An 18,240-nucleotide genomic window follows, 5' to 3' on the forward strand; every position below is an offset into this window, starting at 1 on the left:
CTTCAAGCTCATGTATTAATGATCTTGGTAAAACACCTCCCACCATTCCTAACACGCTCCATTCAATGCCTCCTGTGGTCTTCCGTCAAAAGGATATCAGAAGGATTTTGATGAATCTTGATGCTAAGAAAGCTCCAGGTCCTGATGGTATTTCTCCACTTGTTCTCAAAACCTGTGCTCCTGAACTTACTCCTATTCTTTGCTGCCTTTTTTCACTTTCGTATTCCAAAGGTGTTTTTCCTTCTGCTTGGAAATTTGCTCATATCCAGCCAGTTCCTAAAAAGGGTGACAAATCCCTCCCATCCAATTATCGTCCCATTGCAATTACTTCTACTCTTTCTAAAGTAATGGAGAAATCAATTAACCGTCAACTCTTAAACTACCTAGAAACCTTCCGTCTGATCAATGATCGCCAGTATGGATTCCGTCAGTGTCGATCCACTGGTGATATTCTGGCTTATGTTACCCATTTATGGACTAATTCAATGGAAAGGTTCGGTGAAACACAAGTAGTTGCTCTTGACATCTCAAAGGCTTTTGATCGTGTTTGGCATAAAGGTCTTCTAAACAAGCTTCCATCTTATGGTTTGCCAACTGTTTTTAGTAATTGGTTATCCAGTTTTCTCTCTGATCGCTCACTGAGGGTGATGGTAGATGGCTCTCTGTCTTCTAACTTCTCCACTAATGCCGGTGTCCCCCAAGGTTCAGTTCTTTCCCCCACTCTTTTCCTCTTGTATATCAATGACCTTCTTCCATTGACTGGAAATCCTATCCATAGTTTTGCCGATGATAGCACATTGCATTCAACTTTCCATTTTGAGAAACCTTGTCCAGCTCAATCAGCTTCAAGTTCTCGAAAATCTGCTGCCAATTCCTTAAATGCCGATCTTCAGGTAATTCTCCAGTGGGGCAAAGACAACTTAGTTGATTTCAACCCTTCTAAAACTCAATCTTGTCTTATATCTCGCAAAAAGGATTCTTCTGCTCCTATGCTTATCTTTAGTGACACTCCGATTTCTAGGCAAAATGATATATCTCTTTTGGGGATTACCCTGACTTCTAATCTCTCTTGGCACAAGCACATTACAAATATTGCTTCCTCTGCATCTAAAAAACTTGGTTTTCTCTTTCGCTCTCGGCGTTACTTTTCTCCCAAACAGCTGCTCACTCTGTATAAATCGCAAATCCGCCCTGCCATGGAATATTGTTCCCACATCTGTGGTGGTGCCCCCAAAACCTCTCTCAGGCTTCTTGATTCCATTCAGAAGAGGGCACTTAGGTTAATTAATGATTCATCTCTAACAGAGTCTCTCCACTCGCTTTCTCATAGACGCACTGTTTCTGCTGCATGCGTCTTCTACAGATACTTCCATGGGCACTGTTCTTCTGAATTGGCTTCTATAATTCCCGCTCTCTCTTTCAAAACAGTCCGAACACGTGCCGCCACCAGCCAACATCCATTTACTGTCCAACTTCAAACCCACAGAACCAACTTTTCATCTTCCTCATTTATTCATTCAACTGCCGTTTTCTGGAACAACCTTCCTTCATACGTATTTCCTGGAAATTACAATCTACAGAAGTTCAAGTCCAATATCAACAAATATCTTCTTTCGTCTTCTCAACCTCCAACCCAAGCACGGTACTAAGTACTATAGGTTCTAATACCTCTCGTGTTTGGGGTTCTCATAAAAAAAAAAAAAAAAAAAAAAAAAAGGATAATTAAAATTGATATACAAAATCAGAAATCATTCCCTGTAGGAAATTTAATAACAATGAACAACCCCCCCCCACCCACCACCCTTATGATGCTGTGTAAACTTGCTTCCTTGCATCATGCTGGTATACTAGACCATACATTAATGCACATTTTTATTTTGAAATTTATTAAAAAATATATATTGCTAGTAAAAAAAATATTTGCACTCGTATTCATTATAATGTTAAAATAAAGACATTTGCATTGTGTATTATTTAAAAAAAATTGACTAGTGTACAAAATTTATTGCATGCTTATGAATATAAAATTTTTTTAAATTTTATTTTTATTTATCTTTATTTTTTTGAAACCCCAAACACAAGAGGTATTAGAACCTATAGTACTTAGTACCGTGCTTGGGTTGGAGGTTGAGAAGACGAAAGAATATATTTGTTGACATTAGACTTAAACTTCTATAGACTGTAATTTTCAGGAAATATGTGTGAAGGAAGGTTGTTACAGAAAACGGCAGTTGAATGAATAAACGAGGAAGATGAAAAGTTGTTTCTGTGAATTTGAAATTGGACAGTAAAAAAAAAAAAAACTGGTGGTGGCACATGTTTGGACTGTTTTGAAAGAGATAGTGGGAATTATAGAAGTTTATTTAGAAGAACAGTGCCCATGGAAGTATCTGTAGAAAAGGCATGCAGCAGAAACAGTACATCTATGAGACAGAGAGTGGGGAGACTGTTAGAGAGGAGTCATTAATTAACCTAACTGCCCTCTTCTGAATGGAATCTAGAAGCCTGAGAGAGGTTTGGGGGGGGGGCACGGCCCAGATGTGGGAAAAATATTCCATGATAGGGCGGATTTGCGATTTGTACAGAGTGAACAGCTGTTTGGAAGAAAATTAACGCCGAGAGCGAAAGAGAAAACCATATTTTCTAGATGCAGAGGAAGTAATATTTGTAATCTGCTTGTGCCAAGAGAGAGAGAGAGAGGTTAGAAGTCAGGGTAATCCCCAAAAGAGATGTATCATTTTGCCTAGAAATCAGAGTGTCACCAAAGATAAGCATAGGAGCAGAAGAATCCATTTTGTGAGATATGAGACAAGACCTGAGTTTTAGAAGGATTGAAATCAACTAAGTTGTTTTTCCTTACTGGAGATCGGCATTTAAGGAATTGGTAGCAGATATTTGAGAAGTTGAAGCTGATTGAGCAGGTCAAGATTTTTCAAAATGGAATGCAATGTGCTATCATCAGCAAAACTATGGATAGAATTTCCAATCAATGGAAGAAGGTTATTAATATACAAGAGGAAAAGAGTGGGGGAAGGAACTGAACTTTGAGGGCCACTAGCATTAGTGGAGAAGTTAGAAGACAGAGAGCCATCTACCATCACCCTCAGTGAGCGATCAGAGAGAAAACTGGATAACCAATTACAAAAAACAGTTGGCAAACCATAAGATGGAAGCTTGTTTAGGAGACCTTTATGCCAAACACGATCGAAAGCCTTTGAGATGTCAAGAGCAACTGCTTGTGTTTCACCAAACTTTTCCATTGAATTTGTGTATAAATGGGTGACATAAGCCAGAATATTACCAGTGGATTGACACTGACGGAATCCATACTGGCAATTGTTGATCAGACGGAAGGTTTCTAGGTAGTTTAAGAGTTGGCGGTTAATTGATTTCTCCATTATTTTAGAAAGAGTAGAAGTAATTGCAATGGGATGATAATTGGATGGGAGGGACTTGTCACCCTTTTTAGAAACTGGCTGGATATGAGCAAATTTCCAAGCACACCTTTGGAATAAGAAAGTGAAAAAAGCGGCAAAGAACAGGAGTAAGTTCATGAGCACAGGTTTTGAAAACAAGGGGAGAAATACCATCGGGACCTGGAGGTTTCGTAGAATCGAGATTCATAAAAATCCTTCTGACATCCTTTCGATGGAAGGCCACAGGAGGCATTGAATGGAGCGGGTTGGGAATAGTGGGAGGTGTTTTACCAAGGTCATTAATACATGAGTTTGAAGAAAAATGGGATGCTAGCAGGTCAGCTTTATCTTCGGCTGAAGTGACAACAGAACCATCTGATTTTGACAGAGGTGGGAGCAGAGATGGACAAAAGTTGTGGCCAATAGCTTTCGCGAGAGACCACAATGCTTGGCTACCATTAGGGTAAGAAGCAAGTTTTCTGCTCTTAGCCTGTTCAAACTCTAGTTTGGACTGATTAATAACTGCTTTACAATTGTTGCGAGCTTTGGTGTAGGCAGAAAATGAAACTGAAGAATTAGAAACATGCCAATTATGATATGCAACATTCTTCTCTTGAACAGCCTTAACACATTTATTGGAAAACCAAGGTTTAGATAAAGGACGAGATTTTAAAGTGGAGTGTAGAATAAAGGATTCCATTCCTACAAGAATAATTTCACTGACACGATCTGAGCAAACATAGAGACAATGAATTTGACACAATGAGGTAGAGAGATTTTAATCCAGAGAAGATCGAAGAGAGGAGATTCCAAATTACCAATTCTCTGACAAGGAATATCGGAACTAACATATGTACAGGTACCACCTTTGGGGCGAAAGGAATCATACAGTGAATAATTTGGGCAGCTGAGATGAGTAGGAGTTGAATTAACCAATAATTGGGATTCTGTCAGAAAAAGTACATGGGGTTTGGCAGCCTGCAAATGGAAATGGACATCGTTGAGATTAGAATTGAGACCATGTATATTTTTGAATTGAACTAGGAAGTGTTTGGGGAGGTTTAGATCTTTTTCAGATAAGCTTGCTCTATTAGTTTGACAATTCATGGTGTATTCAATAGTGAGAAAAAATGGGGTGTGACATGCTGTATGAAGTAATGAAATTGTTGGAAAAAAATGCGTACACACGGTAAGAATATACCCAGATCCTTGACATGACGTGGGCTCGACAATGCCCATCCCCACGTACACACTACTCGGACCCCCTTCAGTCACTATCTGGCAGAGTAGAGGCAGAAAGATTATACACTAGCTGATCCGGAAGCCTCCTAGAGAGTTACCAATAGTTCAGTCAGGCGTACTAACTACTGGCCAGCCTGCGAACACCACCACTTTGGAGCTGTACCCTCAAAATGTAAGGAAGTTTGGATCTCACCAAGGTGTTCATCATAACCTCGAAGGACATCAATCATACTGCATGATGGAAGAGATGGGGAAGGGTTGACCGGAAGTTTGCTCTGAAGACTAAACATGCGTTCTACCACTTCATGGCTCCAATAAGCAAAGTGGTGGTATTGTACCAGTTGATGAGAGTCATCTACCACCTAGTATTGCCTGGTAACACAGATAGGTGGCATTCCTCCATGTAGTGTGGGCACCACACCTCGACCCCTGCTTATGTTGGTTCACACCTGGGTGGTCATCCACACTGCATTTGTGCATGGGGGTTATACCCAGAATTACCAAGTCTTACCATTGTGAAGATGCAAGGTCTTAGTTGGAACAAAAAGCGTAGTTGCTTCCATGTTTATTTTCTTGAATGCTTCCCATTGAGAATTTGTTGTTGGTAACATCTTCGGTTGATCCCACTATATTGAATTTAAAAAATCTCTGAGACCACTGTAGGAACCACTGAGATCACCTTTACGAAAGCAAAAACTGTTCCCTTTACTGCTGATGGTGGTTACATCTTTAAGTAAATCCTGCATCAGTACACTATGATCACTGCCACCTAGTTGTTCCTTTATTTGTGAATTCTTAATGCATGAATAATCACCGCTGATAATCAGATCAAGAGCGATACTCCCTCTGGTTGCCTATCTAACATGCTGCTGTAGAAAACAATTATCAAATAAATTCCCAGAAGCCTTGCTAGTGTGTGAGTGACCAATCCACAAGTTCCAGTCAATATCTGGGAAGTTAATCCCCCAGTATAAGTCACTCTGATTTACTGGCCCACTCTGTTTCTCTGTATAATTGTTCATTCTAATCATCAGAGTCACTAGACCTATAACAAACTCCTATTCTCATTTTCCCCAGTGATTGTCTCACCAAACTGACTCAACATTGCACTGTCCATCTATGTCAGTCGGATGCACTTCCTTAGATTTAGTGTTTCTTAACTAACAGCATAACCCTTCCTCCCTTCCTATCCTTTCTGTACACATTGTACTCCCCAAATTCCAACTCAGATATTCTTTATATCTGTGTAAAACTGTGTCTCTGATGTCTTGACCAGCTCTTCAAGTTCACGAAATTTATTTACTATACTTCTAGCATTGGTGTACATGCAAGTATACATGCACCTGTTCTTACTCTTAGTTACTCTAACACAGCCCATGCATTTATTTGTTTTATGACATCAGGCAGTTCCTGAAATCCCCAGCAACTTGCTTTCTGGGCTGCTGCTCATTCCAATAGAAGCAGTGCAAGAATCACTTCCACCTCTGCCTGCGGCTACTGTTAGTCTGTGAATCCCCTCCCCCGCCCAAGCTAGCAGTTTTCTCACCCACCTAACATTGCCTCGATAGCATCAGCAAATATTCTTGCATCCTTTTGCATCCTTGCCACCTCTGCCTGCGGCTACTGTTAGTCTGTGAATCCCCTCCCCCGCCCAAGCTAGCAGTTTTCTCACCCACCTAACATTGCCTCGATAGCATCAGCAAATATTCTTGCATCCTTTGTATTTAAGTGTATCCCATTCGTGTAGAAGCAATCTCTCCTCTTAACAAGCACAGACCACGCTGAGAAAAATTTTACCCCATGGGCCTTGCACAATATTTCCAGGGCCAAATTGATTGACAAGACTTATCTACTCCCTCCTATCATGTCTGGGCAGGATTATAGACACTTTCGAATTTAACTGTAACTTGTGACACGCCCATGCTAGTGCTCATTTCCAGCAGTAGCATTATTAATTGACCTTTCCATTATTTTTAGTATAACAGCAGTGTATAGTGATATCCTTACCACAGGAAATTGACTCATATGGGGTCAGTAACAAAATGTATGGACTACTGAAAATTGGAAATTTGTACAATAAGTTTTACCTTTTCTGAAATATAAGTTTACATTTACAAGTAGATATATGTTTATGTGTTTAATGATTTGTAGGTATATAAAAAATATTAAAATTAATTTTTCAGGGAGGAGTTCTTGCTGGTGATGTTACAGATGTTCTTCTTCTAGATGTTACACCATTGTCACTGGGCATTGAAACTCTGGGTGGTGTGTTTACAAAACTTATCAACAGAAATACAACAATTCCTACAAAGAAAAGTCAGGTATTTGTTAAATAGATCTTTCAAAGAACATTAAAGTTACCAACTTTTACATTATTCATTTTATTCTACAAATATGAGACTATAGATGGTACTTCATGAATTATTTATTTTTCAATTAGTAATGATTTGTATAGTTAACTGATGGATATTAGTTTGGCTGCTTCATTCCACACTTCAGAAATTTACTTGTCTCCAACTTTTAGAATCATATTCAGATATGCCTCAAACCAGCCTTCATCCCATCTCAATTTGTTTTCAAAAATATCTTTGACAGTCAGTGGAGGAAGATGACTATGTCCCTCCTTAAAGAATTGATTAATGGGAAAGAAATATTTAAAAAAAGAAAAAAATATATACCTTGTTTCTGCTTAACAGAAAACGGATATAGAGAAATCCTAAAATTAGAATAAAATATTTAAAGTATTTGTATTTTAACTTCTTAATGTGAACCTGTAAATTTCTGTATATATTAGTCTGACAGTATGCTTTTAATTTCTTTCTTGTGTGCTGGATCCTCATATCTCTTAAACTTCAAGTGTTGTGACATTCTATACTTTTGCTTTATAAGCAGAAGTACAGTAGACTGTTGAAATAACGCCACTCCAAATAACAGAACATTAGAGCTAACAGCACAGATCAGATGTTTACATGCAGCACACATCACATGTCTTGCAGTGCCAGAAAAAAGAAAACAGCAAGTCACATGATTACTGTATTTGTTTACATTTGCCATTTTGAAAGTGAATTTTGTACTGATATCACGGATTATACTGCTGTTTTACATTTGCTTTAAATTAAAAACTCCTCACTATGGCCCCTAACGTTAATAAACCTCATACGGAGAAAAAAAGAACAACATTAAAGCTTAGTGACAAACTCGATATAATCCAAACTATTACAATAGGATCACCTGGAATGTTTGGGATTCGAACCCAGACCTATTTCACCTGGTATGGGGAGGGTGGTGATTATGCCACTGTGCTACCTGTGTAGACTATTTTTGACATAAAAAAAAAAAGATAGAATGGGGCATAGGCAGGCATGTATTAATGGCAGAATATAACATTGGATCGTCAACATGTTGGTTTTCTATGTGCACGTAATAAAATTGCATTCTTAACCTCTCTATTTCTTCTTTAGCCTCATTATTTCTGCATTAAATATATTAAATAATAAACTTTCTATAACAGAAAAATTGACATAACGGCACTTTGAATCCCCAAAGGTGCCGTTATTCTGAAAGTCTACTGTATAACTATCTTGACACTGCTTTATAAGTTTGACTGTGCTGTTTGTCATTTGATATCTCTTGTAATAATTAATTTGTTATATTTTGCTATTGTCAATACCAAAACTTCTTTGTGTTATAGCAGTATATATCTGCTTTGCATGTGGCTATCATGTCACATGCAAAGCAGATATATACATGATAGCCACATGCAAAGCAGACTATACCAAAAAGCTTCCTAAAAATTCCTTCCTTTGCTCTGTATTCAGCCAGCTTTGCCATTACTTCCTCAAAAAAGATTCTCCACCATGCACCTACCCATTGAGGGTAGCACAGTAGTTTTAATCACTGTCCTACACTAGTTAGAAAAGGCCTAGGTTTGAATCCTATTGATGATGTATGATCTTGAAAGGGAAATGCCACTTAAAGCTGTATTTTTCCTTTCTTGAAGTGTGGATGGTTTCCTTTCTTCAAGTGTGCTGATGGAAAAGAAAAAAGAAAAACTGCTGTTTTTCTTCTTCCATCAGCAGTTGCTTTTAGGAGTATCTGACTGTATATATGTCCAATATGTGTTTATATCCAGAATTGAGAAAGTACTGTTCTTGCCTAAGGAAAGTACCAAATTTGTTTTTCCCACATGAAGTTTACAAACTTTTTCAAATCTCATAAGTTCTTCAGGCAAAGAAAAACGAACCCGACCTACTGTTTAGTAATTGAAAAGTGAGTGTAGTTTTGCTCTTTTCAATCCAAATTGCATTAAATGAAGTCCATAACAGCTATATCTCACTGTATTTTGTTAACAGTTAATTGGGCTCTAAATTGTAAGTCTCTAGTCTTTAATCACTTGGCATCACCACTTAATAAATTCAGAATATGTATGGCACGTGTACACTGCTTCATACGAATATTTCTCTTTTAAATATGATGCACCAGCATCAAAATTTTAAATGCCTATTGTTGCCAAGATCTTCTAAAACACTTGTTGACATGTAGTTATGATGTTATTAGTATTAGTAGTAGCAAAATGATTTAAGGAATCAAGGTTAAATACCATCAGCCATTTAAAAAAATCCATTTTATTATTGTTGGTAATTGCATGACACAGAGCGAAATGGAGACAGAATAAATAATGACAAGTTTAATATTAATTGGAAAACACACATATATTAAATTAAATACATACAAAAGCTTTCGGTTAGTTTGTTAATCTTCATCAGTCAAACTGACAGTTAAGAGTGTGGAACGAGGGCATGTACTGCCAGTCGTGTATATGAACTGCGTGATAGTTAATTGTTGGATGTTGAAGCCTGTGGCTCTGACGCACGTGAACGTTGCCAACATTTGTCATTCATCAAAATGGTTGCTTCAATGATAGGGTGGACATGACATCCACTGCTCCTGTTGACTGAGGTATTAGAGCATGTGATGTTCAACGACTCCAACCAGGCATGTCGCCAGTAGTGACGGGACCTATCTACAATCACAACATCACGGTGTGGGTCAATGTCGTGGTGGGTTGACCAGAAGTATTCAGCAATGGCCGGGTGTTCTATGTCCGCTAAGCGGATGGATCTTTCGTGTTCCGAAAGACGTTTTCCAAGCCGTCTCCCAGTTTCTCCAATGTAGTAGCTAGTGCAGTCACGGCAAGAGATGCAGTAGACATGAGGGATCGTAACTTTCTGCCTGGGAGTTTTACGCATTTTATCCCATATGATTTTAGGACCCTAGAAACTTGTGATAGGTTTGGGTAGTATGGGGTAAAGGCACTCACAGTGTTTGAGTCATTACCTTGGATGTTCCTGTTGGTTGCTACGTGGTCATGTGTCTTTAGGTCACATCTGTCAAGGGTACTGGTGGGATAGCCACACCCTGCAAGATTCGCCTTGACTTTAGCAATCTCGGTGCACCTCTCATCTTCAGAACTAGTGGGTCTAGGCACTGGTTAACTAGATTCGTGTAATGGCAAGAAGATGGCTGCACGCGTGTGCTGACAGGAAGTTGGTAAATTGGCCAGCACATATTGGTTTACAATAGACAGTTGTCCATTAAACTAAGTATGGTATGGTATTGTCCGATTATAGCTCGATGGTGAATTTTATGAAAGGCAACAGAGAATTGAGGTGGTCTAAGAGTCGGTCAACCACAAACACGTCATCCACGTAGCGACACCAAAAGGTAATGGGATCTGGTACATTCATAAATGCACGACCCTCTAAATCTTCCATCGCGATATTTGCCTTGACTGAACTAACTGGGGAACTCATGGCTGCACTGTGCACCTGTTGGTAAATGGAGTCGTTGAACATAATTGCACCACCTGTTAAGCACAGTCTGAGGGCAGTGGAAATATCTGGTGTTAGTTGCAGTTCAGTTGAGGAAATTAGGATTGTCCTGACAGGTCTGAATGAAGTCTGCTTGGTGACATTCGTTGCTTCTGCGCATCTGTGAGGCACAGACCTTCCTTTTCCCTAAATCTTAATGCAGAATTTGACGAATTGTCTCCTTATTCAAGTCCAATTCCTCAGCCATCATTCTGAGGGTGAATTGATGATCTCTTGCCACAACTTCCTGAACTTTTGCAACTCTGTCCTCACTTTGAGAGGGTGATGGGTGCTTACTCCTTGGGGCATTGCAAATATCTTCAAATCCATCTTTGAACTTCTTATACCATTCAAATGCACTGGTATGATTTAACATTTCATAGATTTCTGTTGCAGATTTTCCTATTTCAAAGCAAAATTTGGTATTTGTTTGTTGCTCCACTGCAAAATCATGACATGAACATTAATACTACTAATGAAACTGGTTGTAACTTGTATTCTGTCAGCCTACTGGCAATCTCTGTACCACTATCTGTTGGAGAAAGTTTGAACTACAACATACCATTTCCGTTTATTTTCAAAGTCATCAACACATCCATCACAGCACCAGTTCCCAGTCTGGGAACTTTATTGCCACAGTGTGTATGTGCATGCATATAAATTCTTAATTTTTTAAAAGTATTTGTACACACAATAAACAGAAATATATGCACATGTGCATGTTTAAAATTTTGAGAGTTAATGGTCTTTTAAAGTCTTTTAAACTGGAAAACGATAGTTTAATATAGTCATTTCCATATTTGTCTAAAATAATTTTTAAATTGTCATCAGAATTAATTTTTTTTTTTTTTTTTTGCCTTTTTTGAAAATAAAATGGTTAAAATTGCAAGTTTTTTAAATATTCTCTTTTTTTATTAAAAAAGTTAATACACAAGTTTTGTTTATAATACTTTATATATTTTTCGAATGTATTGACATTCAAAATATCCATACTTTTTTCCAAAAATTTGAAAGAAAGTTAGTCACCTGTCAGGTGATCCACCACTGGTTTGACCAAAGTATAACTCCCCACCTCCATATGTCTTTTCCCTTTTAAAATTCTGCATGCCATGTCTGAGTGGCACCATATTTCTAACATCCCTATGTCTGCATTTGTGTAACGTAAGTATGCGTGTGCCTGTTTTTTCTTTTACTAATATATTTGCTTGTCCCATGATAATCTCCACACCTTGCTTTCTAGGCTGCTGCATGTTCTAGTAGAAGCACTACAAGGATCAGTTTTGCCTCTGCTTTTGGCTGCCATTAAACTATCCAAACTAACAGTTTTCTGATCCATCTTAAAACTGCCTTGATATCATGAACAGATTTTTTTGCACCCATTCAATTTAAATATATCCCATCTCTGTAGAGACTGTCTCCTGTTGACATTTCCATTTTAGATCTCCTTTAAGCCACCATTCCCTAGGCTGAAGCCTATCCATGGCTCAGGTCTTAAAGGGAATTTTTGTCAGAGCCTAAAGAATTCAATATCGAACAAACCTAAAAATAAGGCAACATTAACTATTAACACAATTTAGTTAATCATGGCCACTTAGCCTCTCGTAAGAAAGATCTTGTTTAAATCCTCGTTCACAGATCTTAATGAGGAGAGTTTCTGTCCCTGCCGCTAGGAGGCGCGCCTGTACCATGGAGATATTGTCTTCTTTTAAAAACTTTTTCTATGTATTTGTTAAAATAAGCAAACACCCTTTTATCTGTAAACAGGACATGCAAAGTCTCTCTCTCCCTCCAGGGTTCCGGTAGATAGTCTTAATTCATTTCGTAGGTCTTCATAATTTGTACAGTCCATCATGATATGTTCAGAAGTTGCTTGGCAACCACAATAGCATAACCCAAATTGCAACCACACTTTCCTCTTCTTATTGACAATGTCTACCTTCAGTAGAAACAAATACGTTTGTCGCCCCTTGTCTCTGAGCTGTTCCAACTGTCCTGCCATTATTTCTTGTAATATCCTAGTTTTTTCTTGTTTCACATCTACTCTACTATAGATTTTGTTAATGTCAGGACAGGAGTTTATTCCCATGATCGTTTTCCTTATTTCTTTTTGTAAGATATAACAGCCCAGACAACAAGACGGCATACTGAACAGGGATCTTCCCAGAGGTAACCTGTAAGGCCTCTGTGGAGACGGTTTGACACGCTCTAGTAATACCTAATAATGCAAATCTTTGCACCTGTAATATACTTTTGAATTTTTACCATGGATACTCTGTGCACCCAAGCTCCGGAGGCATAGGTTATTATGGGGACAAATAGGCATTCATAGAGTAAGTTTATAGATTGACCTTTTATACCCCAATCCACCCTTATCACCCTCCGAAGCTTTGCATAGAGAGTTCTTTTAAATAACGTACATATTCAGTAAAGAATGGACGTACTTCTAATTTCAGGCTTAAATATTTTGTTACTTTCACGTATTGAACTGCATCACCGAGAAGCCTCACAACAGGGGCCCGATTTTGACTGAGTTTTCCCTTTAATAACATCTGTACTGACTTCTCACGGGAATTTTCAAGTTTATACTTCCTGGTCCAATGCGCAAGATCATTCAGCACTTTCCCAGCTTTATCCTCAATTTGAGATCTTGCATTGCCTTCAATTAGTAAGACCAGGTCGTCTGCTTAAGCTATCTTGGTTACACCTGGAACATCCGAACTTAAAAACTCATCAAAAACGATGTTCCAGGCAAAGGGACCAATCACCGAGCCTTGTGGACATCCTCTGTACATATTCTTCTCTATTTGTGTATACTTAGTTTTAATTATCACTTTTCTTTCTGAAAAATAATTCTTAAACACTTTATACAAATTATCAGAACATCCAGTTTGTCTTATTCTAAACAATATTCCATCCCACCAAAGCTGGTCGAATGCACCCTTAAAGTCAATAAATATTCCTAGGACATATGTCATCCCACTGCCCTCTACTTTCTGTACCAATTTGCAAGTGGCATCTTCAGTCGAACAATCCTTTTTAAAGCCATATTGGCTTATCAACATCAAGCCTTTTCTTTCATATATCATCATCAACTGGTTTGTTATTAACCGTTCATATATTTTTGCAAATACTGACAAAAGGGCAATAGGACGATATGTCCCAGTTTCATTTAACATTTGGTCCACACCACCTTTAACTAATAACTTTACCTGTGCAATCTTCCAGCCTGGGGGAAAAACTCCTTCATCTAAACATTTATTATACATATTTACATATATATATATATGGACATATTTTATAAGTACCTTTAATAACAACAACTTCTAATTTATCTGGGCCCAGTGACTTACCACCCTTGGCCCTATCCACTGCTTCCTTCACTTCACTGGAGGTAAATTCCTCCTCTAATTCATTACTATTATATTCCATATTTCATGCCTCATATGTTCTTGCATTTCGCTTAATCCTTCTACATCCTCCGGAAAGAGACCCTCCAAAATCCTGCCCAATCGTATAAGAGATATCTGAGAGGCTTCTTTTATTATTTAAAATCTTATAAATTGAATTCCAAGGGTCTCTGGATCCCTGCTCACTCACAAATTTCTTCCATTTTACAATCTTGGCACTGCAGCAAGAGTGTAGGCACGTCTCAATGTTCTGTATTGTTCTTTTACAATTTCACATATCCTGATCACCACTTCTTCGCAATCTTTGAAAAAGATGTCTTTTCTTGAAAACATCTTTTCTCATCTGACTCAGGCTCGTATGACTGACAAAAGACAGGACAATTAACACTTTTTCTTTTCTTCATATATTTATGACACAATTATTGCAAGTCTCCTGTTGACAGACCATACTGAGAAAAATTCTATCCCTTCATGTCCAGGCAAAATTATCAAACACTCAAATTTAATTCTAACTTCTGGAGCTGACTGGGCTAGCCGGGTGGGTAAAGTGCCTGCCTGGCAACCCAAAGGTCATGGGTTTGATTCCCGCTTTGGGCTTGGATCTGAGTAGAAAATGCAAAAACTTTGCGGGGTGCATTATGGCCACAGAAGCTGGTGTGCCAACAACTAACAAAAAAAAAAAAAAAAAAAAAAAAACCTAACTTGTGGCTTTTTCTGAACGTTTCTCTTATGCCTCTTACATAAATTTTAATATCATTGTACCAGAATGTACAACAGTATCATCTTTTGTGCCCTTAAAAGATGGTGATTGGTCTATAACTTCATTATCTTTTACCTCTGGCAGACATATCTGATCTTATTTTACTGACAATAGCTACTTCTTGTGGGACCAGCACTCTGCTTTTGGTGATTCTGCTGTGCTGTCTGATGCACGAGTGTAAGTTTTAGCATTGAGTCAGGTAGTTGTGTGCTTGATAAATCCCTCATTTTGATTTCTTCGAGGGCATCAACTTTTTTTTTTCGAGCTCTAATTCTCAAATCAGATTGCTGAAAATTTGCTTAATCTCCTCACTCTTTGTCTGAAACATACAAGGGCACCCCCCTTTGGCTGTATCATGGCCTGCTACAGAAGGATCTTCAAACATACTGTATATAGTGCACACTAAAAAAACTCTGGTTAAGCAACCTGCTCTCTGCTATTTTTGCCTCAAACCAAAGCACTCCCAACACACTTTACATTACTGTTCTTGTCTGAGGCATGCTTGTTTAAATTTAAAGATATATTTAAGTACAATAAGAACATTACACTATTCCCAGCTTATATGATAGTAGTACATGCTATACTAAAATTACATTATGTATTATATTATTAAATCACATTGTTATATATTTATCATTTATAGACTTAATAAATGTACTTATATTAATTATACTCCCGAGGAATTACTTAATAGGATATTAAATAGTTTGTCATTCTTTCATCAATGCAATGAACAGAATAATATAAACTTGTCTCCTACTTCGACTCTCATTTTTGAGTAATTTCTGGTAAGAAAGTTTCACCTGCTTTATCAGATAAATGGAAATAATATTCTGACATACACTGCTGATCATACAATTTATGTATGATCCTTGGAGTATTGTTTATGGACTTCTTAGTGCTACATTTAAAGTGGACTTGATAATACCAACACTACACAGTTGAGGTTTGGAAAAACATTGCCTAGTTTGGCGAATCCAAGTTCCTGCTGTTTCATGCTGATGAAAATACCAGAATGTGGCAAAAGCATTGCAAATCCAAGGTGCCAGTTGTCAACAATGCAGGCTGGTATGAGCAAAGTAATGGTGCAGATTGGGCCCCAGTAGAGTAATATTTGAGTGCCATGGGTTATCCGGAAATTGTTTCTAGCTAGGCACATTTCTTCTTGGCTGCAGTTTATCCATCTGCAAATGAGTTCTTCCTGCAGAATAATGTGTCATGTCGCAAGATTAGAATTGTACAAATTGGTTCTGTGGAAATGATTCACTGAAGAAGATTGGTTTGCTCAGGAACATGAGTGAATTCAGTCTGCTGTGGTGACTTCACCAGATCTCAGTCCAACTGAGCACCCGTGGGATGAAGTGGAACAAGCCATTCAGAGCAGAAATCTGCAGCTATCGAATTTGATCCATTTGGTCTATGTTCTGCATTTACTCATATGGGAAGCACTTAAGAATGGACTGACATTCTTAAGTGCTTCCCACACTTTGCACACTTTTGACACCCTGTTCAGTCCATGCTATAACAAATCCAGGATGTTCTGAGAGCTAATGGGATCTACTGGCTAAACATTACGAGGTATAAATTGTCTGTTTTAGAATTAGACAAATTTTATTCTTCCTCTGTTGCCTTTGTCAGATCATTTTTAGTGAAGTGTGCTAATTTTACTATATAATTTGTAACAATTTTATTTTTTATGTAATAGGTCTTTTCTACTGCTGCTGATGGCCAAACGCAGGTGGAGATAAAAGTTTTCCAGGGAGAACGAGATATGGCTTCAGATAATAAGATTCTGGGACAGTTTTCTCTAGTAAGTATTACTGGATAGATTCCCCCCCCCAAAAAATACAACATGAGAACTAATTTATGAAGTGAGAGGGTCCAGTTAGTTAAGGATTTTAATGACCAACACAAGATCCACTTGCAAATTCCATAAAAAAATTCCTTTTTTAGGTTAATAAAATAATGACTGCATAACAAAATGTATGCACACTGGCCAAGTGCAAATTATTTATTATTATAGTTTTTTAATAACCTTTGTCAAGTACACAGTACTCACTCAAAACTTTAAATCTCTAAATCTAAATGGTCAGACTTAGTGTTTATTGCTGTATCAAGTTTGTTATGATAAGATAGACTATTGAAATGAATTAAATGCCCATCCAGGTAAGTTACTAGCAGGAAAGAATGATAGAAACAAAAAAATCTACCCCCCCCCCCCACTGAAATTTGAAATGTTGAAATTGATTCAAGGTTTGGTTTCGGCAATTTTTAAGGGAAAGGATAAAATCATTCAGGAAGTTACTGAAATGGAAAAATGTTTCCATTTCAGTAGTAATTCAATAAAAATTAATTTTAATTTGAAAACTACAACCTTAAAAATCATAAATGTAATTTTATACACATATTACAAAAATACAATGAGGCTGTTGTTGTTATTGAAACTTTTACTAGTCTTTGTTATTAGACCTGCCCAGGTAGAACAAAAAGTAAGATAAATCAGATATTGTACAGTACAAAATGTTAAAAGAATTCATAACTTTTTTGAAAGCAAGAGATTTCATGCTAGTTAGTAGAACAGATATCAGAATTATTCTTTAAACATTCTCATTTAATTAATTCTTACTATAAAGAGATGGAAACCTTTTCTTTTCATACTAACCCTTTGTATAACATGCAGTTTAAAAATAGGTCCCCTCCCCTCTACTGAAATTTGAAATGTTGAAATTGATTCAAGGTTTGGTTTCGGCAATTTTTAAGGGAAAGGATAATCATTCAGGAAGTTAGTAATTCAGTAGTAATTTAATAGTAGCATTTCAGTAGTAATTCAATAAAATTAATTTTAATTTTAAAACTAAAACCTTAAAAATTATAAATGTAATTTTATACACATATTACAAAAATACAGTGAGGCTGTTGTTGTTGTTGAAACTTTTACTAGTCTTTGTTATTAGACCTGACCAGGTAGAACAAAAAGAAAGATAAATCAGATGTTGTACAATACAAAATGTTAAAAGAATTCATAACTTTTTTGAAAGCAAGAGATTTCAAGCTCCTTTTTGGTGTTTCCGCGCAAAGTATTACTATATCATCTGCATGAGCTATTGTGTGTGAGTGGTCAAATTCTCTCGAGCCAATCTTCCAAAACCAAGTTCTACATTAAAGGACCAAAGACAGATCCCTGCGGACAGCCTCAAGTCACAAGACGTGTGATTGAACCAAAATTCAACTTAACTGTTACTGTGCAATTCCTGAAGTAATCTTTAATTATAGAGAAAATATTAAAAGTACATTTAGCCATGCGCAACATCATCAGTACACTTCCAACTGATGGAATCAAAGGCACCAGCAAAGTTACAAAAATTCCCAAGGTATATTATAATTCGATTCCTGAATATTGCAAACTAAAGAGTGAAGTGCATCCTCAGTACCTACACCAGGAGTGAAACCATATTGTTTGTTAGAAACGCCAATATTACTTCTTTGGTAGATAGCAATCCGCATGGCTAAAAGATTCTCATAAACTTTACCAAGATCAGGAAGCA

At 37.4% G+C, this 18,240-nt stretch overlaps 1 protein-coding gene across 1 annotated transcript in view; it reads left to right on the forward strand.

Moving 5' to 3' along the window:
- The window catches only part of Hsc70-5 (Heat shock protein 70 cognate 5), a 214,480-nt gene that overhangs the window by 139,915 nt on the left and 56,325 nt on the right, over positions 1 to 18,240 (forward strand). Inside the window, exons 11-12 of the mRNA XM_090385060.1 lie at positions 6,842 to 6,979; positions 16,401 to 16,505. Coding sequence (XP_090241186.1) covers positions 6,842 to 6,979; positions 16,401 to 16,505 — 243 coding nt within the window. The remainder of the gene's footprint in view (positions 1 to 6,841; positions 6,980 to 16,400; positions 16,506 to 18,240) is intronic.

The sequence above is a fragment of the Mastigoproctus giganteus genome, chromosome 11 (assembly GCF_048544385.1).
Source record: "Mastigoproctus giganteus isolate SK-2022 chromosome 11, ASM4854438v1, whole genome shotgun sequence".
NCBI lineage: Eukaryota > Metazoa > Arthropoda > Arachnida > Uropygi > Thelyphonidae > Mastigoproctus > Mastigoproctus giganteus.